Raw genomic sequence first — 25,793 nt, 5'->3', positions numbered from 1 at the left:
AATATTTTTGAAAATGATACTTTTGAGGAGCCTTAATATAAAGCAACCCGTTTAGGAGAATTCAACACTATTGACTATTTCATATATATTAGTTGGCTGATAAATTTTTGTTTTTTTTAATAGGTAAAAAAGAACCTGATCCAAGATAAAAGTTTGATACCAGGAGATGATTTTATTCCTGAGCCCAAAATGGCAGTTTATATTTCTTCAGCAGATACAATGAATATAACGATATCCAAAACTTGTCTTAATGTTTTCAACAACTTAGCAAAAGTAGGTTTGGTTCTTATTTGGAATATTTCAAGACAAATTTAAGATGAAACATGTACTGTATAGATACTTTTGTCATGAAAATTAGTTTAAAAATGTGTAGTCATGATAAAGTGTTCAAGAGAAATGTACATTTTGCAAAAATTTCATGATGATGTTATGTGCCTTTTCAGGGTTTTTCAGAGGGCACTGCTTCTACTTTTGACTACTCTTTAAAAGACAGGCCTCCTTTTATGGTCCGAAATGCTGTAGGTATTCCCACTAAGGTGCAGCCTAATCATAATCTCAGAGTAATGGGCTCCCCAGAGAAAAGCGATGTTTACAACGTGGGTGTTGGTCAGAATTTGGAATTGGAATATGCCAGTATGGAACCTTCCTCTCAAGGGAAGCTGTCTATATTGAACCGCCAGGAAAGCTCCTTCTTCACTCTAACCATTGGTATGCTACATGTATTTCACTTTAAGAGCATCTTAGGAGTTGTTGTGGGCTTGTTTTTGATAAAATATGGAAAATCTTTTGCTGCATACATATTGGGAAAAAACATTTCTAAAGACTTACATTAAATAGTTGATAGTTATTTCTGGTTTTCTTTTAAACTTGAAAAGATTAAGCCTGATTCAAGAGATACCTTATACAACTCGGTTATTTACATGCCTAAATTACATAGTGTGCTTCAAAAGGATGGGAGTTCAATAAGTAGAGAAAAAAATGATAGTCAGAAGTCCCACAATATTGGCAGTAATTATTACTGTTACAAAGATTTTTTGCTGTATAGTTGAGAGAGTAAGATATAAGTTGTGTTTTGTTTGTTTTCATATATTTAAACTGACTTCCTCAAATTGTCTGGGGTGAACAATTTTATATCAGTAATTGGTTTTCTCTCTGTTTCAAACCCTGTATTTTATTTTTATTTTTATTTATTTAATTTTTTTTGGGGGGTGCCAGGGATTGAACTTGGGTCCTTGCGCTTGCAAGGCAGGCCACCGAACCGCTGAGCTAAATCCCTGACCCTAAACCTTGTATTTTAGAAAAGCATTTTGGAGTGATTTTTTCTAGTCATGAGGAGAAAAATACTCATGTCTTTATTTTGACATGATAATTATTCTGAAATAGAGAAATATTGGTCAACATTTAGAATTTTTTGCACTTGTACTCTGCCTTAGTGCCACATGGATATACAGAAGTTGCCAATATCCCTGTTGCCAGACCTGGACGGCGGGTGTACAATGTACGGAATCCCAATGCTGATCATTCTGTCTCAGTGTTGGTACAGATCGATGCTACTGAAGGGAATAAAGTCGTCACCCTCCGCTCTCCTCTGCAGGTAATTCTTTAAAATGAGACATGTTCCTTTGAGATTATCAGTTCAATTCATTTTGGAATATAGTAAAACTACATTATACCAGTGCACTGATATAATTTCTATTCCCTCACTTGCTTTTATAATATTTTTTATTTTAAATGCTTAATCCCATTTTTCAATTTAAAGCCCATTTTAATCTCTCTTGTTAAAAATTAATGATTTTTTTAATAAGAACTGATGAGAGTTGTAATTGTAGTTGGTTGTCAAATAGGATAACATCCATTCTCTTTTTGTGTTACTTGGGGTTGTATTTATTGGAATAAACTATTCTGAAAAATATTTTAGCATCTTAGTCTGTATAAGTATTTCCTTTTCTACTCATAAGGCTTTACCAAACATTTTCTTTTTTCTGTGCTTTATAATAGGTTTCAACATATGATCAGCAAAATAACATTTCTTCCTACCTGTGATATCAGATAAAAAATAATTAAATCAAACTTTGACCATTTTTATCTCTTAGTGTGTTATTAATTCTATCATGAATCATGTGGTCAAGAAAAGAGTTGCAGTATTTTTCTCATATTTCTTTTGCTTTCTTTTTTGTTTGATCATGTGACTCATTGATAAAGGATTGTAATGGAGAAAGTGTGGTTAAAATCTTCAGAGAACTTTACTTTTAGGAGATAGCGTTGTAGAAAAACAATAAGCATTAACATGTAATATACAGATTATGTGAATATCTGAATTTTAAACTGCTAGTTAAACTTCAATTTTAATACATACATGGCCCTTAAATATCCTAACGTTTTTAATTGGCAGTGGAAATACTTTCCAATACTGGGTTTGGAACATTTTACATATAAAAATGATTATATATAGTTAACACTTTTCTTTTTAACTTATATTTATAGAAGTAATTGTATATTTTTGTCCAACAGATCAAAAACCACTTCTCTGTTGCATTTATTATCTATAAGTTTGTTAAGAATGTTAAGCTGTTGGAGTGCATTGGAACTGTCAGGCCTGAAGAGGAGTTCCATGTCCCTTTGGATTCATATAGGTAGGTACTTCTTTCAATATCCTAAGTTTTTAAAAGTTCACAGTGTGTGTTTTTACCTTTACGAATTGGAGATCGGTGATCTGGAAAGTATAACTTTATATAATTATTATGTAAAAATACATAAAAATCATTTTAAAGACATGGTTTATTCTGTAGAAAAATAAGTTTGTGTTATTGAATTTATCAAATGAAAACTTTTTTGGTGGTTTAGACTTTTCCGAAATCTGTATTCATTAGATTGCCTTTATATTTGAAATGAAAATATTTTTAAGCCACCTTTGTTTACAGAGATTTTTGTTTTCTTCCCCTAGAAAGTTCCTCTGTGAGTTAGCTATGTGACTCCGTGCAAGTTTCTTAACCTGTCCTAGCCATGGTTTCCTCACTTGTGAAAATGAGAGTAATCCTACCTGCTTTGTAGAGTTGACAAAAAGATTTAATGAGATTGTTTTTCTTACATTCTAGGTCAGGTCTTTTTCACATCTCTGATTTGTTTTTTTGCAGATGTCAGTTGTTTATTCAGCCAGCTGGATTCTTAGAGAATCAGTACAAAGAATCTACCACCTACATCCCCTGGAAGGAGGAGCTGCACAGGAGCAGAGATGTGAGGGGCAGGCTGCAGTGTCCATCGGTGCAGCTCAGCTTCCTGCCACTCATCGTCAACACTGTTGCTGTGCCTGATGAATTAAGCCACATCGGTGCACAAGGGGAAGACTGGGACCCAGCGTACATTATTCACCTTTATCCTTCACTCACTTTGCGGAATCTTCTCCCATATTCTCTAAGATACTTACTTGAGGTGTGTCTCTTCTATTAATTTTGGCTTTCAGTGTTGCACAAAGTGAATTCTAGCTTGTTTTATGTTCTTTTTAGTTGAAATCAGTGTTTTATATAGCATACTTGTAACGTTTTAATAATGTTAAAGCAAAACTTATAATAGCGTCTGCTTTGTGTCAGGCACTGTTTCACATGTTTAATCCTTCTGTAGCAGGTATTATTAATAAACCCTCTTAATGATGAGGAAAGCTGAGTCATGAAGGGGTTAAGTGGCTGGCCTGATCTCACAGCTGGTCAGTTGGAGATCTGGGATTTAAACTTAGGCAGGTTTGGCTCCTTGATGTCTACCACTTTTCTTTGTTGCATATGCCATAAATTTAAGGGCCATAATCATCACTTTATTAATTAAATAAAATTCATTATCTATAAAACAGAAGGAAATCTAATGAGAAAGTAGTTCATCTTGAAGTTTTTTATTTATTTTATTTTTTCTTGATTGATTATTCTTTTTGAGACAAATTCTGGCTTTGTAGTGTAGGCTGGCCTTGAACGCACTCTGTATCCCTGGCTGACCTCAGACTTGTGATCCTCCTGCCTTCGTTTTCCAAGTGCTGGGATTGATTACTTGAAGTTTTTATTTTAGAGTTAATATTATAATTGTTTAGTCCAAGGGTTTTATTAAAAATAAAAAGTATTTCTGTTAGGCAATAGTAAGCAATATTTTCTAGTAGTGGTATATGGTAAATATTTTAAGATGCACAAGTCTTAGAAACTGAAGGAGCAGGGCTGGGGGTATGGCTCTGTGGTAGAGAGTTTGCTTAGCATGTATGAGGCCGTGGGTTCAAGTCCCAGAATGATGCAAAAAAAGGTGAAATTGCGATCTATGTTATTATTTTCCTTTAACCAGGAATGAGCTATTTCTCACTTGTATAGACAAAAATTAATTAAATCAACTAAAATAGTGGATAAAAGAATAGTTTATAAATAAAAAGCATATCAAATGAAGGTTTTAATAAGGGAATGTGATTAAGGTATTGCATTATGCATTTTAAAAAGTGTAGATAACTTGTTAGAGTAGCTGGATGCAGTGACTTTTCTTATTCTGCTCACATGGGAAATGTTAGGCAGGGTATGTAAATAGTGGAGTAAACTAAAGACCAGGTGGTTAAGTGGCTCATTTAATAACTCTGTGTTAATGGACAGTGGCCAGGGTCTCTGAATGAGTTCAGCCTTTGATTCTTGGCAGAGATACATTTTTTTTTTTTTCTCAGAACTTCTGGCTATTTGCCTGTTAATGGCCAAAGACAGTCCCCGCCTTTGTGGCTGTGGTTTCTTTTTAGTCCTTAGTAATTACTGGCCTTCATAATATATAAAAATGGTACTTCTTGGAAGACTTAACAGTTAACCTGCCTCTCATAAGTTACTTAGCACCTGTGTAAAGATTTTGTATTTCAAAGGTTTTGCTAAGCAGACTTGGTCTGTGTGTGTGTTTAGGGGACAGCGGATGCTCATGAGCTAGCAGAAGGCAGTGCATCTGACGTCCTGCATTCCCGAATCAATGGAGAAGTCATGGAATTAGTCCTGGTCAAGTACCTGGGCCAAAACTGGACTGGACATTTCCGCATATGTGATACACTTCCTGAATTCTTTCTTGTGTGCTTTTCTTCTAACTCCAAAGAGGTGATGACAGTTGACCTGTCGGTACACGTCAGGCGAATTGGCAGCCGGATGGTGCTGTCTGTCTTTAGCCCCTATTGGTTAATCAATAAGACTTCCCGGGTTCTCCAGTATCGTTCAGAAGACATTCATGTAAAGCATCCAGCTGATTTTAGGGACATTATTTTATTCTCTTTCAAGAAGAAGAACATTTTTATTAAAAATAAGGTATGTTTTTATTCATAGAGCAATTTAAAATAGGGGACTTTCTAATCCAGAAACTTGGGAGTTTGAAACCAAGCTTACCTATTTGCCATGTGCCATTGGTATGAATTAAGTCCATGGAGACTTCAAGGAATGCACAATTAGGTGGAGCCCTTAGGAACTAAGAACAGCAGGATCTTGAGGCTGAATATGGTTCTCTGGTGCCTGCAGAATTCTTTCTGTTCTTAAAATTGTGTTAGATAAGACTAGTTTTATTTTGTGTGCTTGACCAGTGGTGATACGGTGTTTCTAAAGATGCCTATATTAGCTGAGCCCTCCTATGCATGAAGCATAAGCCAGGCCTTTGAGAAGGCTGATGCCTGAGCCTAGACTTCTGTGTCCTGTTCTTGTCTTTCTTCTTTAGGATCTCTTTGGTTTTCCTCACTCATGCATACTTGACCACTTGCTCCCTGTAACTTTCGTATGTGCTGCCTCCTCTGCCTGGACTTCCGCTTCCCTTGCTCTTTCCTTGTTTTCCTCCTCTTTTCTATTCCCTGTTGTTTGTCCTTCAGTGTTTTTCTCAGGCCTGGTAAGTGTGAATATTTTCTGTTTATTTAAAATGAGTCTAGAGGGGCTGGGGATTTAGCTCAGTGGTGCTGCCACCTGCTCTGCAAGCTCGAGGTCCTGAGTTCGATCCCCGGTACCAAAAAAAAAAAAAAAAAAAGTCTAAATACCCTGTTCTTGTTCTTTTAAAAGTAGAGGATCTCAAATTTTATTTATGTTAGAATCTCCTAAAGGCCTTTAAAGCTGTTGCTCTCTTATTCCTGGAATTTGACCCAGTAAGTCTGGATGGGGCCTGGAATCTGCATCTAACAGATATGTCAGTGGTTTGGAGACCACTTTGAGAACCACTGTCTTAGCGTGTTGAATGACACTGATACTGTGAGTACCTGTTTATGTGTCTGCTTAGCCTCAAGCTTTTAATAATCTAGTTGTGTGGATAGTGGTAAGATTCAAACTTGGGTACAAATAGGTCTCTTTTTTAAGACCTTTTCTAAATTTCAGAGCCAGGAGCAAACTCACCGTCTTCTCACTAGTATTTTTATCTCTTATTTGTCTCTAGTCACATCTTGCATCATAATCTGTTAGTATGTTTTCTATTCTTTCTGTTTAATTCACTACTCACTGAAGACAGGAACTGTGTTCTACTGTTTTTCTTTCTGCGTCTCACAATACCTTTTATTTAGCACCTGCTGAGTAATGTTAAAGGAATACATTTCTGTGTGCTAAAACTACAAAGAACTTGTTAGCTCTGTTTCATAGGTCTAACATTGGAGAATGTCATTTTTGCATTACATTTTAAAAAAACAAACAGCACAGGGTCTCATTGGTATACATCTTTAAATTCACTGTACTTATTGCTCAGGGAATTAGAAGGGTTAGATCTGTGCTTTCCTACCAAAGAAATTTCTATCAAGCAGTCTAGTAATTTTCTTTTCTTTCTTTCTTTCTTTCTTTTTTTTTTTTTTTTTTTTTTTGGTAACAGGGATTGAACTCAGGACCTTGTGCTTGTGAGGCAGGCAGCAGAACCACTGAGCTAAATCCCTGGCCCACAATTTTCCATCGGATAAAGTAAATATTAACTTTTAGGTTTCTTATATTGTGGTATGTGTTCTCTGGCATAGGTACAATTAAAAATTTCAACTAGTGCCTGGTCCAGTAGTTTCTCATTGGATACTGTGGGAAGTTATGGCTGTGTGAAATGTCCTGCAAACAATATGGAATACCTGGTAAGAATCTGCTGCTTATTTCCCTTTAGCTCCATTCACCTTTTCTACAGTTCACGAAGCAATCTGGCTCTTAAACAGTACAGATATTTTAATTCAAAGTATTGTCAGTATGGTTCTCTCTACAAATTTCTGCCACCACTTTTATCAGCAGGACTTGAATTTGTGAAAGTTTAATACGGTGACTTGAGTCTCCCCAAGTAAATAAGTTGGTAAATAATCACAGTATACTAGAGTTTTCATTCCATATCCACCTTGTCATTCATTTCTTAAATCCTAACTTTTACCACTTAGAAAATTTAAATAATCTGGTGCCAATTGACTTGTTTTATTACTACTTTAAAAATTTTATTGATGACAGATACTAAAGCAGAAAAACTGGAGCTTTCCCACTAATTATAAAGCAATTTGTGTTTAGCATAATAAAAAGTGAAAAGTGCTAGACAGATTAAATCTGTCAGTGAAAGTTATCACAAATTACTGAATGATATTCTTAAACTGATTTCTGGTGGAGCCAAATGAAGGGACCAGTTTTGTTTTATTAGAAAACAGTGAAATACAGATTATGTCTTTTTTTAAAAAAGAATTCTGATTGCAAAGTATTTTAAGAAATTTGTGTGTGATTGAGGGAGTATGTATATATTTCAAAGAGACTGAATAAAGAGCTAAAAAATAAGATTCTTTCCTTTTGACAGGTTGGGGTTAGCATCAAAATGAGCAGTTTTAATCTCTCACGGATAGTCACTCTCACTCCCTTCTGCACCATTGCAAACAAGTCCTCGTTGGAACTGGAAGTCGGTGAGATTGCATCTGATGGCTCAGTGCCAACTAAGAAGTGGCACTATATTGCTTCTTCAGAGGTAATTTTTTCTTTTAATCGGGCTGATTCCTAAAATAGCCAAAGAAATATATTTTTAAAAATGTTACTACCACATGTCTGCAGTACATAATAATTACATCCATCATGGGAGCTGGTACATATATATAACACATCTTCATTGTTTTTTGTTTGTCCCCTTTTCCTCTCCCTCCTTAGTTCCTGACAATAAATAATAATTACATATACTTGTCTTACACTGTAATGTTTGTGTTAAAATAGGGCAGCCAGTTTTTAAAGGTTTTTTTCACACTGTAAGCGTGTTTTTTTGAAAAAGGAAAACTGTCGCTCATTTTGACCTATCACTAGCCCAGTCTAGATGGTTAATAGTTGTTCTCTGGTTCTCCCATATGTACTAAACGTGCATACATACTTTAAAAAGCACATAGAGGAAATGTACTATGTAGTATCAGTGATTGTCAGTGTAATGTTTCTGTACTCAAGAAACCGTAACCGTAGTCTTGTGGGTGAGGCCCAAGATGCATATAAATTAGCACATACAGAATAAGATAGTATATGCAGAGTTATAGGTGATTGTAAAATTTCTGAATCAGTGAGCCAGAAATTTTACCTATTTAAAATTGACTAGTAAAATTCAACCCTCTCACGTTACAGAAAAGCAAACAGGTTCAGACTTTCTGGAGTCAGTAAGGTCACTGATAGTTGACTTGATAGATGGAGGTGGTATATATCAAAAGGTCTGCTTTCAAACTAAACTTCGTAGGGTCCATAATATTTGTGGAAGTGAAGATACTGGAGCAACGAATGAGGAAAGAGGTGAAAGGATCTGCAGTAGTCCTTGTCTTTGACTGACTTGTCAACTAAACCATTTGAGCTTAAGGTTAGCTGATGTCATTCTTTCGTTCTTCAGTACAGCTCAAAACAAAAGAACCTGGATTCTGAAGTTATTTAAAAAAATACTTGGCGAAAGTCTCAAAAGGAAGGGTTCCCACTACAGCACAAAGCTTCAGATGTCTAAGAAGACACGATCTTTTCAAGACACTTAGAATGATCTCTGTGTGTCCTAGAAATAAATGCATGTTTTTATCTTTGATGTAGATTTAGCAACTGTATTTTTATTTAGATAACAAAATTTACCCCATACTTTGTAGCAGAAGGACATTTTGTATTGTATGGAAAACTAAAATCCTAGTTTCACAGTTAGGGAAACAGAAGCTCAGAAATGTGTGGTTTATGATTGAGCAGCTGGAAAGGTGTATTGGGACTTCTGACCAGGTCCTCAGTAGTCTCTTCTCTGCCTTTGGTGGTCATTTGGGTTTATTGAGGACAAAATGCTGTGTGAATAAATTCTTCATTTAATGATGAAGTTAAAGGGGCTACATGTACACAAAGGCACTTGTTACGAAGATCTTGTTTTTAAATATTGTGTTTGAGACATTTGAGGCATTCTCTGTCCACAGGCTCTTCGGTTTGTCATATTGTATGTATACCATAAGTACATATAGACTAATGAACTGTTGCACTGTGCATACATATGGGTTATATATCTGTGCTTTTCTAATGAAGCTTCTTTGATTTTTGTACATAGTTATAATTCAGTAGTCTTAAAGTGAGATGTAGAGGATATATTTAAAGACACTCAGTAATAATTTAATCAGTGTCGGGTTTAGAGTTGAAAACTTACTTAGCATCTGTCTCATTTATACCACTGTACTCTATGAAGACTGATACTAACTTTTATGTTTTCAGTGCCTTCCATTTTGGCCTGAAAATCTGTCAGGCAAACTTTGTGTGAGAGTGGTGGGTTGTGAAGGATCTTCCAAACCGTTCTTTTATAACCGGCAAGATAATGGCACTTTATTGAGCTTAGAAGAACTGGTAAGGTTTTATATTTTAAAGTAAATGTCATTGATTTTTAAAATTTTCTTTAAATCATGACATAAAAATTTGCTGGTAATTTGCTTGAAGTACTGCTGTATTAATATTTAAGGCTGTGATATAATTGGAAGAAATCAGAATTGCTTTGCTTTTCATTAACAACTTTGAAAACAAAGCTTTCGTGTTTACATTATTGATTGAAATCCCATATATAAATGATATGAAACCAAGCCCTCAATTGGATTCTTTTTCATACAATAGAATGGAGGTATATTGGTGGATGTGAACACTGCAGAACACACAACTGTCATAACCTTTTCTGATTACCATGAGGGGTCTGCACCTGCCCTCCTGATAAACCACACACCATGGGACATCCTCAGTTATAAACAGAGGTAGGAAAAAAGGGCTAATGGGAAATCCAATTTGCTTTTACTGATCCACAGTCCCTTCTGGGAAACCCTGGAGGCTGACATCCCAAAAGTTTCAGATTTTAAAAGGGTGATACATGAACCATGTGTTTTTTCACTTAACACTCTTGGTATGTTTGAGATAGTGCTCTGTAGTCAAACTTGTTAATATTTCTATAGTAACATGTATTAATATTCACACAAGTGGGATAAATACAGACTATTAATAGTCTCACATAAGTTCATTTTGCTGCCAAATGATTCTTGACAAATTTCCAGAAAAATCTTTGGGTTTTTGGATCTTTTTAAATTTTAGAATTGCAGATAAGGGGCTGTGAACCTGTGTGTGTCCCCCTCCATACACCCCACCCCCGGGATTGAATTAAAGACCTTGTATTTGTGAGGCAGGCATGGCGCCACTGAGCTAATCCCTGGCCCAACTGTGAGCCTATTTAAGCATTGTCTTTCCTTTGTAGCAGGGTGATGCTTAGTGAACTTCTTCCTGTAAATGTGTGTCTAAAATTGATTAGGAATAGCCGAAGGCCAAATGAGAGGACTGTAGGTAGGGAGTGATAATAAATTTATAGTCCAAGTGATAGGAATTTTTTCTTATTCACAAATTCGTCATTGGATGATGCCATTGTTTAATGGTATAGCAAATAGTTTTAAGTCCTTAACATGTATAATAATTAATAATTTTATTATATAATCTATATCTTCTTGATGATTTCCCTGTTCCTAGCTCTCGTGGTGTTAATCCAGTGAGAGATTTAAAAGTACAAATTAAGATCAAAACTTATTTCCCCCCAATTTCTCTGTAGTCTTTTATACATTACATAGGCTAGTACTTTAATGATTAACTTTCACATCTCTTTGGAATATTAGGATTCAGATTCTGATTTAGTATGTTTTGGGTGGGATGCCAGACTTTGTATTTCCCGTTACACTTTCAGTAGGAATAGTATGAACTCTTTTTATTTTCCTTTTCTAAGTATTGCATTTGATTAAAAAGAGTAAACCTCAGCCCTGAGTGAACTGCTAAAGATATTTATTAAAGATATTCACAGCTATTTTTGCAGATGGCCCCTGCTGAGTCAGCTTATTTACCTCAATGAAATCTATTGGTGTGTTTCTTCCTAGATCAATTCAGAATGTACTATACCCTTAGAAAGAATGCTGTGTGCACTATTCTGTTTCTTTAACCTTCAATACTATTGCTTATTGGACATTGTAGGATTCTTTGTTTTAGGCAGAGTTGTGTTTTACTAACAGTCTTCTTCTCAGTAAATTACAGATCCAGTGTTTTCAGGGATAAGACATTCTAATCTTTTGTCTGTCACTTCTGTTTTAGTGGATCAGAGGAGGAAGTAGTCTTATTGCCAGGACAAGCTCGACTTTTTGCCTGGGCAGATCCTACTGGCACCAGAAAACTTACTTGGACATATGCGGCAAATCATGGAGAACATGCTCTGTTGAAGGTATCTTTTGATGGTGGGGAGTGCTGTGTGTGTTGCCTTATGGCGAGGGAAGTCATCTTGGTCCTTACTTGAGCTGAAAGTGAATGGGAGGTATTTTTGGAGTAAATTACTCAGACTCCAGATTGCAAATAGTTCATACCAATATTTTGCAAGATTTATTTTTAATTTTAAGGTCTCTCTCTCTCTCTCTCTCTCTCTCTCTCTCTTTGGGGGGGGGTACCAGGGATCAAACTTGGGTCCTTGCACTTGTGAGGTAGATGGCAGAACCACTGAGCTACATCCCTGGCATTATTTATAATTTTAAAAATAGCCCTGCTCTATCCTGTCAAAGACAAGAGCAGTGAAACACCTTTTTGTCTTTTTTAAATGTAGAGGATTTTAAGGTTAGGTGGAATTCAACTTTATTTTGAATATATTCATGCCTCTGTTAGCATTGAGGTTTTTAGGCTTGGTTTTCTAAGCAAGGCCGTGTTTCTCATTAATCAGATGAGTTTGATAGTATGCAAATTTTCCTATACACAGATTTGATGAAATAATTATTATAGGTACCTAAATTATCAACTGTGTTATTTCTTAGATTCAGGACTCTAGAAGGGGCCTAAGAATTTGCCTGCCTGCCTACCCCTTGACAGAGGAAATTGTTCATGTGTTAGTGATGTATGATCCAGTTTCTGCATATATATTTCTCATGACACAGTGATATAGCCTATTGTCCCAGCGTGCCTATCGTTAAAAAGGTTTTTTTGGCTTTTGCTTTAAAATGGTAGTTGGCCAACAGTGACTGAATTCTCCTGTATTCACTCTAAGATACCTATAAAAGCGAAAGACTTACTTGACCTTTGGAAAAGGAGATCGATCATTCATCTTTTGTAAGGTTCTTGGAATGACTTTCATGTGGCAGTTTGATGGAACTTTCTTGCTGTGCTTTACTTTCACAACAGAGATACTTTTAGTTTTTAAGTGGAAGAAAGATGCTTCTGTTTGCCTGCCCCTGTTTGCTCGCTGACTCAGATGTTTAGGAGCTCTCCCCAGAGTCCCTGCTCCGTCTGAGTTTGTGGCCTCTTCCTCATATTTGATACCATTCAGCAGCCACAACTCCCAGGTAGTAGCATATGGACCCTTGAGAGGGAGTGGTAGAGGTGAGGGTACCAAGGGCTGCACAGAGGCAGCTCCAGAAAGAATCCAGGCAACAGTGCATGCAAGGCTTTCATTTTTAATGTTTCCTGTCTGTTTTGTGTTAGAGAATCAGGTATGGGAAAAAGCAGATGATTCTACCTCAGCATCCGTCTGCTAGGTGCTGGAAGCTAATGTATAAATAAGGCAGCTGCCCGTTGCTTGTCTGGTAAGATCACATGAGAAGGGAGTTCTGCCAGGCCTGAGAGGACACAACAGGGTGTCCTGAGGACCTCTGAGCATCACTGACAAACAGTGGTTCTGGAAAGATCTTTCCTCATTTAAGTATAAATTTACAATAATAAAAAGTAAAATGAGACTTTAGAGAACCAAGAAAATATAAATCTAGATTTAGAGAGTTTTTAGATCTCTAAAAATTTTATCAGGAGAGAAATTTCAAAGTATGTCACCTGTGTTATAAAACTCTACCACCTTTGAAGTGGGTGGAAAGCAACGGGAAACAGAAGACAGAGGCAGAAAACTGAAGTGACAGGGAAGTGTGGAAAGCATCTGCATATGCTGCATACTTGCCAGTTAGTCTTAAATTTTACTTAAAGAAATTATGGAGTCTTAGGATTGTCTTTCTAAAAAAAAAGGTATCAGTTAGTAGAGCTAAAATCAATGAGGCAGGAATTTAAAAACAGTTAATAATATATTTGAAACGACCACAACAGAACTTATTCCTCTGTTTTTGTTGAAATCTTTTGGGTTTTTTTGTTGTTGTTGTTGGTGGTGGTATTGGGGATCAAACTCAGGGCCTTGAGCTTGCGAGGCAGGTGGTGGAACCACTGATCTAAATCCCCAGCCCTTTTTGTTTTTATCTTTTTGCCCAAGAAAACAGGAGTTGAAAAGGCACATGACAGGTACTTTTACTTCCTGTTGAGAGGAGCTGTTGCATTTTTGTTAAATCTAGATTTAGTGTCTGAAAATATGGGCCAAATACATCAGGCTCATATTTTCAATTGCTATTTGAAACCTTCAGCTAAACTAAGAAGGCTAGTTTTTGTTGAGCTTAATACAAACTGATCACAGTAGTTTGACTATTTGGCAGTGTGATTTATATAAATATTTGTTGTGTTATAAATTATTTAAAACAAAAACAGACTAGTAGGCTAATTTTGCTTGAGGTTACTTTTCTAATAAATTTGTGAAACATTCTCTTCTCCAACATGGAGACAAATAAATCTTTTTTTTTCCGCTTTAATTGAGTTTATTGGTACATTTTAGTGATACAGTACAGTTACATTCATTGTTGGGATCTTGTACCTCTACATGACAAGTCTTGGTTCTCTTTTTTTCCCCTTATCCCTTCAACCCCTCCTCACCTCCCCATCTATAAACACTTTAGACAAATAAATCTTTTGACATTGTCATCACCATAGCATACTCTTGTTCCTACTCTTTTAGCTCTGCCACAGTTAGGCAGGAAATTGATGAACACTCTAGTCTTTGTTACTGTTTAAAAAAAATTAGTATATTTTAACATAAATGATAGCTTTAAGTCAGTTTGATGCTTAGAGTTTCCCATTTAATAGTCATACTTTTTAAACTTTTCTACTCTTAGTTGCTGTTGTCCCATTTTAATAAAAATAACGTGTGGACCTAATGAAGTCTTTTTTCCCCCAGGATGAATGTGGCCAGTTTCCATATGATGCAAACATCCAGATACACTGGGTATCATTCCTAGATGGCCGCCAGAGAGTTCTGCTTTTCACGGATGATGTGGCCTTGGTTTCCAAAGCATTGCAGGCAGAAGAAATGGAGCAGGCTGACCATGAAATAACTGTGTCTCTCCATAGCCTTGGGCTCTCGCTGGTTAACAATGAAAACAAGCAGGAAGTTTCATACATTGGAATAACAAGGTATGCAAGAAGGAAAAAAAAGACACAAGAAATCTTAAGGCATTCAATTCTTAATATTGAATATGATGAGGGCAGACAGGTACTGGTTTGAATTTGCTAAACTCTATAATAGTGGTGGTGAGCTGATAGCACACATGTTGTAGTGGGTATGCAGATCGCTCTCTGCAATGATGCCATGAGGTATGAGTGTTTTCTTCTGGACTAAATCTTCAGTATTCAAGTTTAATTGCATTTTGGCACTTTGCTATAAATGAGTGTGTTTTGGGTGACCATTTGGGCACTTGGTCTGTAAAGGATTTGCCATAGCTGCTGTGTAGTCATTCATTGAAACTTAGTGAAGAACTCTTTGAGCTGCTGCTAGTTGATAAGGCTCAAAGATGACTGAGATTTTGTCCCTGCTTTTACAATACTTATTGTCACTTGGTAGGGAAAAAAAGTGGTTTCCTTCTTAGCATCACTGAGCTAAATCCCTGGACCATGATGTTTATGTTTAAATCTAAGCCAATTTGAATTAATTTTTGTGAACAATAAAAACTCTGTATCTAGATCCCTTTTTGTTACAGAGGGTTGTCCATTTATTTATCATTTGTTGAAAATACTTTTTTTTCTAGTTACTTTTTAGAAATTATTTGACTGTATCTGTTTGGGTGTATTACTGGGCTTTCTATTCTTTTCCTTGATTTAGTTGTTTGTGACCAATATCAATTATCTCGATTACTGTAGTTTTATTGGAAGCCTTGAAACGAGGTAGTATCATACTTCTGACTTATTCTGTCTTTCAGTATTGTCTCCTTTTTATCCTTTTGCCTTTCCATATAAACTTTAGAATCAGTTTTTTGCTATCTGCAAAATACTTTGCTGGGATTTTGATTGGGATTGCATTGTATCTGTGTAGATCAACCTGGAAAGAATTTACATCTTAACAATATTAACTCTTCATGTCCATAAGGATGGAATGGAATAGCTCTCTATTTAGATCTTGGATTTTTTTTTATAGTTTTTTTCACACAGATTGTGTACATATTTTGTTAGATTTGTTTATATGTAGCATTTTTTATTTTGTATTAATGTAATGGTGTTGTTTCTAATATGGAATTCCATTTATTCATTGCTGACATATGAGAAGAAAATTGACATATATTAAGCTTCTAACTTCCAACCTTTGTTTAATTGTTAGCTACAGGAAGTTTTTTGGGTGAGTTTTTGGTGGATTTATGATTTTCTGTGTAGACAATCATGTCATTTGTGATGGTAGCTTTGTTTATTCCTTGCCAGTATTTGTACCTTTTGTTTTATTTTCTTGTCTTGCTGCATTATCTAGGACTTCAGCACAATGTTGAATGGGAGGAATGAATGTGGGCATCCGTGCCTTGTTCCTGATCTTAGTGGGAACGCTATCTAGTTTATCCTCCTGAAGTATGATGTCAGTGGCAGATTTTGTATAGATGCTCATTATCAAGCTGAGGAAATTTTCTATTTCCAGTTTCCTCAGAGGTTTTATCAGGAAGACTTTTGAATTTCTATAATTTGTAGATTTCTTTAGTAAGTTCATTAACTCCTAAACACATTGTATAGTGAAGATATTTTTGTAATTATTATTGACTAATAAGTTATACAAATTAATATAGATTTATATTTTATCATTCTGCAAATAGTATTCTCTCATGCAGGGATCAGCAAGGTATGGCTTAAAAGCCAAAATCTAGTCCACTGCCTGATTTTATATGGCTTTTAATCTAAGAGTGAGTTTTTTACATATTTAAAAGGAAGGAAAAAAGCAAAAGGATATTTTGTAATACATGAAAATTATATGAAATTCTAAGTTTGTTGATCATAAGTGAAGTTTTTTGGAGCACAGGCATGTTCATTCTTTTATGTCTGTGGCTGCTATTATGATGATGCTTATTGTGCTACAAATCACAGTGAGTACCTACTGCTTGCTTTATTGCGCATTTATTTATTGCGCTTACAAGGCAGGCATGGTGCCCCTGAGCTAAATCTCTGGTCCCCGCACATTTATTTTTACTACCAGTGGTCATCTTTGAAGATAACTCTTAGGGCATAATGCAATATGGATTATTGTATCAAATAAAATAGCAAAGATTATTTTGTATTGTATAACAACAATACAACTGTGCTAAAATAATATAAACCTTTGTGAAAAACAGCATGGGGTGAAAAAAATCACATGAAAAAATGTTCAGAAAATTTGAAAAAGAATGTCTTATTACAGCAGAATTTCTTCACAAAAATACAAAAACAAAAATGAGGTTGTAACTAAAGTAAGTTTTTGAGGGAATAATTTGTTAGCCACGCAAGGAAAACCTTTTTACTAATAGTGAGTTAATTGGGTCATGTCTGGTAACAGCAGCTAAAGAGATGTGTCCAGAGAAAAAAAACTGTTTAAAGCCATTAGAATTCAGTGAGAACAATTTCGTAAAGAAGTAGGGATGTTCAGAGCAACATCAGTAGTCAATTAAAAAGCAAGGACAGTGGCATTGAGTGTGAGTACATAGTTTTCCTAAGCTCCTGATGCATCAGCAGTTGCTCTCAATATTGCTCAGTTACAGACTTGAGAATTCAGTGTTGAATTTGAAGTAACTGAAGAATTAGCCTCTGTCAATAGTCTGCATAGAAAAACTATTGGTAAGATTATCTTCAAACAGATTTAAATAAATAGAATTCAGCATTACTGAGGAGGTCTTTTCTAGACATACTACAACTAATTATAGGGAAAAGATGGGAGCAGAAAAAGACTTATTTGAAAAAAACTGAGAAGGCTTTGAAAATGTGAAGCCATTAAAGCCTGTGTTCTTCGGGTGTTCTTTCAGTAGAGGCTCTCTGGAAGGTGTTTGAATTGGCCCTTTTTGTCAAACCAGTGATGTCCAGCAGTGAGCTTCATTCAGTCTTGTGGGGTTAGCTGTCATGTTAGAGATAGAAGCTGAATGTCCGCATTTGTCTTAATAAATATGATGGTGTAGCATTCATAACTCTAGTGTCTTCCTCTTGCATTCTGGGCCAAGATGAACATTTTCTGAACAAAAAGAGTCACCCTTAGCCACTACTGAACACCAAATAACTTTGGAAATTATTTTTGCTAAAGACCTGATAATATTTCTAAATGAATTTCAGCCTAAAATTAGGAGGCTAAGCAGTGCTATCTACAGAATTTATGTTCCTGTGAACTCATTTTGAAGACAACTTTTGTTTGAATAACAAATACTGTCAAGCTGTTTTATGTACTTTCTGTGCTGTCTAAAGTTAAAAGCAGAAGCAAGATATCCAACCCTCCAAATATTTGGAGAGGATTTCTTTTATGACCTGCACCTTCACTTCGAGGAACATTTTTTCTGACCTCATTGCAAGTACCTGGGAAATTTCCTTATTTTAATATTCAGTTGGGCAAATGAGGAATTGCCACCTAATCCATAGTGTACTAATAGGCTCAAAGGGAAATGTCAAGAAAAGAATTTAGTAAGGTTTCATGAATGTCTTCCAAGTAATATATTAACATAATTAAAAGATAATTAAAAGTCACAATAATATTTTAATAGATCACTTTGGTGTTTGGCAGTACCTATTTTCAAAGTGCCATTTCTATAGAAGCTTATTACATGCCATCATTAATAGATGAACACCTGCAGTCGATTTTGTTTTTGTTTTTTGGTACTGGGAATTGAACTCGGGACCTTGATGCCTGCAAGGCAGGCATTGGAACCACTCAGCTAAATCCCCGACTGAAGTAGCTTTTGATAAGGAGTGCTAAATTAGGTAAAATGTTACTCCCACAAAATAATATTTTTCTCAGTGGTATATTCTTGTTTTTAGCAGTTATACTCAATTATTATTTTTATATTTTAAATTTGATCAATTAAAAAGTATGGAATTCTCTAGATATCTGAATACATCATAATCCTGTTTTTTGTGAACCTTTTGCAACACAGGTGGTGTTGGGTATTGTAAAAATTTCTAGTATCAATTTACTTTGGATAGGAATTTAGTAGTTGTATTAATCTGGAGTTGAATAACAGTGCCACACACTTAAATCTGTGTTTCTAACTTAATTTTCTTTGTGAATTATTTTAGTTCTGGTGTTGTTTGGGAAATGAAGCCAAAACAGAAATGGAAGCCTTTTAGTCAAAAGCAGATACTCCTACTGGAACAGTCCTACCAGAAACATCAGGGATCCCGGGACCAAGGCTGGATAAAGCTAGAGAATAATTTTGAGGTATACCCCTGAGTTTTTTTTAGCAGTAATTTTTTAAAATTTTTTTTCAGCTTTAATTGAGTTTATTGGTACATTTTAGGGATACAGTACAGTTACATTCATTGTTGGGAATCTTGTACCTCTACATGACAAAACTCTGGGAATTGAGTTTATTGGTACATTTTAGGGATACAGTACAGTTACATTCATTGTTGGGAATCTTGTACCTCTACATGACAAGTCTTGGTTCTCATTTTTTCCCCTTACCCCTGCCCTCCCTTCAACCCCTCCTCCCCTCCCCATCTACAAACACTTTATTTTCATCTTTTCATTATCTCACATTTTTTTCTTTTCCCCTTATTACCCTTCCCCTACCCATCCCACCTTCCCTACACCTTTAGCTCCTTTCTTCCCATTTCTAAATGTCAGTAATCTTATTAGGATCTTAGGTATTATTGCAGATTATTCACACCAGGGAAACTATTCGGTATTTACACATGTGTGACTTATTTATTTCACTTAGGAGTATATCTTCAATATGTATCCATTTTTCTATGAATGAATCTATTTTCTCGTTCTTTATGGCTGAGTAATATTCCATTTTATAGAAAAGCCACGTCTTCTTTATCCAGTTTCCAACGGATGGGCAAATGGGCTGTTTCCAAGATTTAGCTATTACAAACTGTGCCACTATAAACATGGGTGTGCATACTTCTCTGTGATAGGATTCTTTTAGTTCTTTTGGAAAGATACCCCTGAGTTTTTTACTTTGAGTGTTATAGGTTTATAGTTTTATAGCTATATTTTGCTGTTGTTGGTATTTAGAGTGAATAGTTTTATGTCCAGTATGTGTAGAAATTGGTATATATATTAGTAACTAAACTCTTAATAGTTTTAGTATATAATTAAAATACTGTATAATATTAATATAATCATATAGTATGAAGACCTATTTAAATGTTTTTCTGTATTTTTGTAACTTGTTCTGTTTATAAATCAATTTTGTGAAACTTTTCATTATGCAGTATTGAAAATTTTACTCTTACATTTTGAACACCTGTATCTTACTAAATAATGACAGTTTTATTACTTCTTTTGAAAACCTACAAAATCATGCTTAATTAAATTCATTAAATTTGAATGGTTGTTGGATATGGGGAGGCATCCATAAATAAAGGTGAGACCTTCCAGAGCAAAAACTGAAAGTCATATTGGCTGCAAGAAGATTCCAGAAACTTGAGCTGTCTCCAGCTTGCTTTCTTCATGTGTACTCTGGCCTTTGTTTTGGTGTCTGAGAGCAGAATCTGTACAGAATCTGCAGCTGTGTTCCCCGCCCACCCCATCAGTGCTGGCTGTGCTTAAATGTTTAGTGGGGTTGGGGGTGCTGTACCATTTGTGTAAGGCATAACAAGGTATTTATACATTGTAAAACAGAGTTTGTTAAGAATTATTGAGAACTATTCATTACTGTTAAAATGTAGATAAAGTGTTTATTTAAATACAGATTCTGTAATCGGAAACCTTCAGAATGCTTGTTTTCCTAGTAACTTTCTTGGAAGAGTGATTCTGCTTCAGAGATCTGAGATGATGACCTAAAGCTCTTTTGGGGAGACACAGATAAAGATATTCTTCATTTGGTTTCATCAAGACACAGACATCTAAAATGTGATACTCTGCTAATACCAGCTCATCAAAAATATGCTTTTTTCCAGGTTAATTTTGATAAAGTTCCCATGGAAATGCGTCTTCCTATTCGGTGCCCTATTAAACGAGATTTTCTATCAGGAATTCAGGTTGAATTTAAGCAGTCTCCACATCAGAGGAGTTTAAGGGCCAGGTTGTACTGGCTACAGGTAATATTATCATCCTCATTTAAATAAATATTCTTAATCACCTTGATAATCTTGAGAATGAAATCTCCCTGTTTATGTTAAAGTTGCTATCTTTTGTGGAGCTAAGAGTGTATTTCAGTGGTTGAGCACATGAGGCCCCAGTTTCAATCCCCAGCACCAAAATAATAAAAACAGAAGTTGGTATCTCTTATTTTGTTTGCATGCTTTTTTCTCTTTCTCTCATATATCCTGTGAATTTAGATCTCCCTTACAGTCTGCATTCAAAGACCATGTGACTCTTGAAACTGTTGAATCGGGCCAGTTAACCTGCAAGGGTGCTTTCTTACACCAAGAGGACATGATGTTTAAATGTACCTTTGCATTTGTAATGGGATTCCAAAATGGGATATTCGTTTGTTTTTCTTCATGGGAGCTTTTATTGGAGGTTGCTTTTGGATAGTTGATTGCTTCCTTCCTCTCAGCCCCCCCTCCGTCTTCCTTCTTTTTAAGTATTAAAGTTATTTAAGATACTTTCATTTTTTCTTCTTTATTCTGTATATGCTAATTTCATTAGTCTGCTTGCATTTTATTTAAGTTGTAGACAGTAGAAATCTCACAGGATTCATAGGTTCAAAAATTTGCACTGATAGTGTATATGTTAATGAAGTTATGAAGGAATTTGTATATTTTATGTAAAGGCTTGTGCCCTGCTGAGGTATATAAGAAGTTTTAGTGGTTTTAAAGTACCACATGTACAAGCAGATTCTCAGTTACGATGACAGTAGCAGCTGCTTCTGTAATCCTGTCTCTGACAGTACAAGTTAATTCAAACCTATGTTGGTTGTCTTTTCTTTCAGGTTGATAATCAGTTACCAGGTACGATGTTCCGTGTTGTATTTCATCCTGTGGCTCCTCCAAAGTCCATTGCTTTGGATTCAGGTAACAAGAGAAATACAGGCATACGTTGTTCATGAAAGTTAAGTTATTAGTTTATCTTGTATAAAGATTAGTTTTTTTGTTGTTGTGTTCTTCCTTTTAGAGCCCAAACCTTTTATTGATGTGAGTGTCATCACAAGATTTAATGAGTACAGTAAAGTCTTACAGTTTAAGTAAGTAAAGATTTTCACTGTTTAAAGGAATCTAAAATGAGAATTTATTTGGAAAATAAATTTTGTTCTTTTTGAAAGTGATTTCTCTGTACAGTTATTTTCCAATTGAACGTACTAATCCACTTTTGGCGAAGGAATTTTTACCCTTATTTTAATTATAGTTTATACATATTCTAAAATGTAGAATTCCATCAATCACCTTCATTTTATAACTTCAATTAGAATATAAAATAATGATGTGTCAGTGATATTTGTATTTATGAGTTGTGTTCTTTAAAGCAATTGCTGTAAACTTTAAAAATCAAATGATACATGCTATATCTTCCTTTTTTTTGTTTTTTTTTTTTTTTGGTACTGGGGATTGAACTCAGGACCTTGCACTTGTGAGGCAGGCAGTGGAACCATTGAGCTAAATCCCTGGCCTTCTTCTGATTTTGTTTATCTCTACTGTGAGGTTTTTAGGTACTGAGTGTTAATGCAGTAGTATTACCCAAAAATGAAACTTTCACTGTAATGAAAATTCTCAGTCTAAGTAGGATTTGACCTTAACATAGTTTTTAAGAGATAAATGGTATCATAACTGTGCCTTTTGATCAAGTTATACATTGAAAGTTACCAAGTTTGATTGAAACGCTTTTCCATCTTAGGAATTTTTTTTTTTTCCTACAGGTATTTCATGGTCCTGATCCAGGAAATGGCCTTAAAAGTGGACCAGGGGTTTCTTGGAGCTCTTGTTGCACTGTTTACTCCAGCAACTGACCCAGATGCTGAAAGCAAACGGGTAACAGTTTTTATTCCTAGGGAAAACTATTGATGGGATGTTTCAGTCAGCTGTTTATAAAGATAATTGTAATACAGAAAAAAATTAAAAGAAACTCTTGATTTAATTTTTTTCAGACAAAGTTAATCCAACAAGATATCGATGCTCTAAACACAGAATTAATGGAGACTTCAATGACTGATATGTCAATTCTCAGTTTCTTTGAACATTTCCATATTTCTCCTATTAAGGTTTGTTATTATTTTGAAATGTTAATGTAATTGTTTTAGGACTTTAAAAGGTCTGTGTACAAGTATAGTCTTTAATCTGTTACATCAAATATTTGGTGAGAACTTTCTTTGATGAATGGTAATAATTAAGACAGTCTCTGTAGCAGATGTACAGTCATAATTCCCACAGAGAAACCACTAGAGCATGTTCTCTAGTCTTGGATTAATAACCCTTTACTCAAGGAAGAAGCTGACAAAGGCATTTCTTAATTAATTGTAGAAGTGCTCACCAACATCTAATGTTTTGGTTGCACTTTGTAACTGCTATCACTGTCTAAATAGAAAGCTGTAATGGTTGCCCTAACCAGAATGTGAAAACGCTGAAGTTGTTATTATACTGTTGATGTGATGTTTCTCCCCCTTCCGAAATTTGATTGTAACTGAGGGAGTGGAAAATTGGATACCTTTCACTTGCCTGATTTTGTACTTTATGAACCCATTTCCCTTTCCCCTTTTGTTCTTTTTAGCTTTTACAGGGAAAGGTGACTACTTAGTAAATTTACAAATCCTACCAACCATAATGCTCTAAACTTGTGTAATGGGCCGGATTTACAATTAAGAAACTGTAAAATATTGATGATCCTTTACATTCTCAAAAACTGTTTACAACATTTTATTTTCAATTGTATTCACCAATCCACTGAGCTTACATGAATGGTTTTATAAAATTGAATTATTTTATAGTGATATTAACTTGATATTAGACATGCATAATAGCAGATTTAAAATTGTCATTATTTTTTGTGATAGGTTATACAGTTTGTCATTAGTAAGTGAAAATCTGTTATGTATGGAATTAAATAATAACCTTCAACAAAAATTCGCTGAATGCATATTATCCAAATTGCTATTTAGATATGAAATGACTTCATGGAATTTATGATCTGGGGGTATATTTAAAGATTGATAATTTGCCTTTTCATGTTCTTGAACACACTGGGAAATTATGCTGTGAAGTGGGATAATGAAGACTGAACCATATTTATTTTTATAATCCATGTTGATTGCTTTAGGGAGAGGTAGAGCCTAACACTTACTGGATCCCAACACTTAACTGACTGCACATGGGTGGACACCACAGTAAAAAAAAAAAACCAAACATAAAAATGAGCTTTCCTAGTCTTGTGTGGAGTCCACTTTACCTGAGCTCTAGATGGGTCAGGTGAAATGTCTAGGGAGTATAGAAGGAGGAAGGAAAGTAATCTGTCTGCTTTATTTACACATGTTGAGGTACCTTTTGCCTGTGTCTTCCTATTCTGTTGCACTAATGTTGCTCTTGGATAAAATGGAAGCTGATTAGGGAGGTGAAAATCTCCTCTTTAAGTATTGAGTTGAAGGCATCATGCAAACTGAAAACCTTATAATTCTTTCAGATGTTTGTTTGGCAACTTGCTAATTGTTCCATAATTGTCATGCCATTGCTAATTATTTTTATGGTATAACTATAGCATAATTGTTATTGTTAATTGTCATGAGTTATATACCTTAATTGGATGAAAATAAATACTCTGGTATTTTGGCTGGCAGACTGTGTACCAGTTGATGTTTTCTTAAAATAATTATCCCATTTTTGTAAACAGTTTTTGCTTCCTTCATGTTAACACAGTGATATTTATACACTTGGAATGAAAATAGAACTCTATTTTTGAGACATACTATTTGTATGTATATAAAAAAATGACAGATATAAGTGGATTGTTCTCTATATTGGGTACAGGAAAGATACATGTGGTTGCATTGGAAGATCTGGTTCCTATTATGTAAATTTTTTGTTTTTCACTTTCATTTATTGAATGTTAAATCTCTTCTAGTTGCATTTGAGTCTGTCGTTGAGTTCTGGAGATGAAGAATCAGATAAACAGGAAATGATTGCAATCCAATCTGTCAACCTGCTGCTGAAAAGCATAGGTGCCACTCTGACTGATGTGGATGATCTTATATTCAAGTAAGACTTCTGTTCCAGGACATTAGGAGGCATCTATACCAACACTGGGTTCTCCATATTAATTTTTCCATTTGTGTAATATTAGTTTAGGAAATTAATAATTCTTACTACTTGAAGAGTTTGGTCCATTTCTGATTATAGTCTTTTAGATGTGTTAGTGTATTGATAATAATAATAAGGGTGAAGAATCTTCTATTTTCTTTGATTGTCCATATCTACATAATATGAGTATAGAATTAAAATTTAATTATTTTAGTATGGTATATGAATGAATTGACCATTGAAAATAGAACTGTATTTAGAAATACATAGCAGTTGGATGATATTTCAGTGTAACCAAATAGCAAAGTATAGAAAGAACTTCTTGCTACCTTTAATATGAGGATATTTATGTATGCCAGTTACATTGAAATTTAATAACTGTTTACAGAATTGCATATTCAACAGTGGTATTGGAACAAGGAGTTAGCTGGGAGAAAATTCTTTTAGCTACCTCACATGGGAACTACTAAATTTCATAAGAAACAAAGGATAAAATACTGAGTAAAATTCAAACCAGAAAGACTTGACAAAAAGTTAATTGTTAGCAGATCTGTCAGTAGAAGAAATCTGAACCTAAAAGCAGTGAGAAAAATGTCCCTGGAAAATACAAAATAGATTGGACTACATTAAAAATGAAATATTTCATAGTAAATTCAATGAAGATTGAAAAGCTGAGGAAATATGAGCAATATGATGCAGGGATGATTAATAATCTTAATATTAACCATTAAAAAGAAAACCCTAAAAATTCCAGTGGTGTACTAGTGAGTTTACAATAAGAGGTAACTCACAAAAAGGAAAGATAAAGTGACTGATCAGTACTTGAAATGTCTGATTTTATTATTTATCAAAAGCACATGCAAATTAGTGTAAATTATCACAAATTTTAAAATTGAGTGATAATAGTAGTAGATG

The 25,793-nt window shown here is 34.9% G+C and overlaps 1 protein-coding gene across 1 annotated transcript in view; it reads left to right on the top strand.

Moving 5' to 3' along the window:
- Positions 1 to 25,793, top strand: part of Vps13c (vacuolar protein sorting 13 homolog C) — a gene marked incomplete at its 5' end in the record, with an annotated part of 141,251 nt that overhangs the window by 96,189 nt on the left and 19,269 nt on the right. Inside the window, 19 exons of the mRNA XM_033756248.1 lie at positions 124 to 273; positions 444 to 708; positions 1,434 to 1,594; positions 2,512 to 2,633; positions 3,135 to 3,429; positions 4,902 to 5,291; positions 6,953 to 7,057; positions 7,750 to 7,914; positions 9,642 to 9,770; positions 10,032 to 10,165; positions 11,532 to 11,658; positions 14,458 to 14,693; positions 18,780 to 18,921; positions 20,613 to 20,753; positions 21,590 to 21,671; positions 21,772 to 21,841; positions 22,511 to 22,622; positions 22,739 to 22,852; positions 24,703 to 24,836. Of these exons, the coding sequence (XP_033612139.1) occupies positions 124 to 273; positions 444 to 708; positions 1,434 to 1,594; positions 2,512 to 2,633; positions 3,135 to 3,429; positions 4,902 to 5,291; positions 6,953 to 7,057; positions 7,750 to 7,914; positions 9,642 to 9,770; positions 10,032 to 10,165; positions 11,532 to 11,658; positions 14,458 to 14,693; positions 18,780 to 18,921; positions 20,613 to 20,753; positions 21,590 to 21,671; positions 21,772 to 21,841; positions 22,511 to 22,622; positions 22,739 to 22,852; positions 24,703 to 24,836 (3,074 nt within the window). The remainder of the gene's footprint in view (positions 1 to 123; positions 274 to 443; positions 709 to 1,433; positions 1,595 to 2,511; positions 2,634 to 3,134; positions 3,430 to 4,901; positions 5,292 to 6,952; positions 7,058 to 7,749; positions 7,915 to 9,641; positions 9,771 to 10,031; positions 10,166 to 11,531; positions 11,659 to 14,457; positions 14,694 to 18,779; positions 18,922 to 20,612; positions 20,754 to 21,589; positions 21,672 to 21,771; positions 21,842 to 22,510; positions 22,623 to 22,738; positions 22,853 to 24,702; positions 24,837 to 25,793) is intronic.

The sequence above is a fragment of the Fukomys damarensis genome, unplaced genomic scaffold, assembly GCF_012274545.1.
Source record: "Fukomys damarensis isolate Sample0158 unplaced genomic scaffold, DMR_v1.0_HiC HiC_scaffold_25, whole genome shotgun sequence".
Classification (NCBI taxonomy): domain Eukaryota; kingdom Metazoa; phylum Chordata; class Mammalia; order Rodentia; family Bathyergidae; genus Fukomys; species Fukomys damarensis.
This window is presented reverse-complemented; position numbering and strand designations above follow the sequence as displayed.